Source organism: Cyprinodon variegatus, unplaced genomic scaffold (genome assembly GCF_000732505.1).
Source record: "Cyprinodon variegatus isolate N-32 unplaced genomic scaffold, C_variegatus-1.0 Scaffold70, whole genome shotgun sequence".
NCBI lineage: Eukaryota > Metazoa > Chordata > Actinopteri > Cyprinodontiformes > Cyprinodontidae > Cyprinodon > Cyprinodon variegatus.
In genome coordinates this window covers 366,874-368,097 of record NW_015150523.1, presented here as the reverse complement: position 1 = coordinate 368,097, position 1,224 = coordinate 366,874, and the positions used below count along the sequence as shown (strand labels likewise).

Here is a 1,224-nt window from a genome sequence, read left to right as displayed (position 1 = left end):
TTGTTACGTCATATTTTGCTCTCAGTTATCCCTAAACTTATCTGAATTAAAGGTAGTTTCAAATTGACTCTTCATTGATCTGTTTTGACTTTATTGTTTTAAAAGATAAGATTCAAAACCCTAGGCAACAAGCATCCTCATTTACATTTGCCCTTAACTTTTCACGCCAACATGTAAGTTCACATTTATTGGCTGCGTCTAAAAATATCAAATATATTTTCAATTTAAAAATAGATATGAAATAATACAATAATACAATATACATAATACAATATAGCCTACGATAAACTTATATAGTTGTACTAGGTCATCAAATCAATCAAAATCACTTTAGTCTGTCCAATAAGCTGCCTGCAGTGTCTTTAAATGTCCAGCAGGTGTCAGCATTCTGTGAGACAGTATCAATAGTTATGCAATGTGTCGAAATGCTTCAACATGCCTAATTAACCCATCACTAGTTTATTGGAAATTAATATAAACATAAATGTATAAAAATGTACTAGATGGATGCATGGCGAGATAAAACAAAGGCTCCCACCACTTTGCTAAGCCCTTGAGAAAAACCTCATACAGACAAAAGCACAGATATTTGGCCTGTTTCTATTCCAAACCACGTAAATAGTTACACTTTATGTTTTCGAATTATGTTTCTTTGCATTAAAATCTACAAGGCACAAAAGTATCTTACCAACATTAAAAACCTAGCATTTAGAAAGTAAAGGCGTGGCTAAGCTAGCAGGAGTTAGGAGCTAAAAATACTTTCAATTCAGAAACTGAATGTTAAGACTTTTTTAGCAACCTTTATGTCTGAAGGCTTGCCTTCCGGTTCTATGTCCCAGTCATCGTTACTGGCGTCGCTTTCATATCCAGCAGGGAAGGCGAAATCAATATTGCGCATGGCTCCGGTGCTAAGCTAATAGCTGTCAGTTACCAGCTGCGTGCCTGGTGGCTGAGGTCGGAGTGGGCGGGGTTTAATGAGACGCACGTGGGTGTAATCACGGAATTTATTGGTAAATTATTTACGGAGGAGGATTAGGGACAGTGAGAAAATAAAAAATGTTGACTGATTTTTAAATTTGATTTCAGTTAAATATGGGAAAAAAGTCAGAATTCTGAGGAAAAATCTGAATTCTGACTTTAATCTCAGAATTCTGACTTTAATTTCAGAATTCTGATTTTTTTCTCATAATTCTGACTTTAATCCCAGAATTCTGACTTTTCTCC

At 35.1% G+C, this 1,224-nt stretch overlaps 1 protein-coding gene across 1 annotated transcript in view; it reads right to left on the bottom strand.

The window, feature by feature from the left end:
• Nucleotides 1–913, bottom strand: part of asz1 (ankyrin repeat, SAM and basic leucine zipper domain containing 1) — a 61,435-nt gene extending 60,522 nt beyond the window's left edge. Inside the window, exon 1 of the mRNA XM_015372232.1 lies at nt 800–913. Within this exon, the coding sequence (XP_015227718.1) occupies nt 800–898 (99 nt within the window). The 5' untranslated portion in view covers nt 899–913. The remainder of the gene's footprint in view (nt 1–799) is intronic.
• Between the last annotated feature and the right edge of the window lie 311 nt (nt 914–1,224).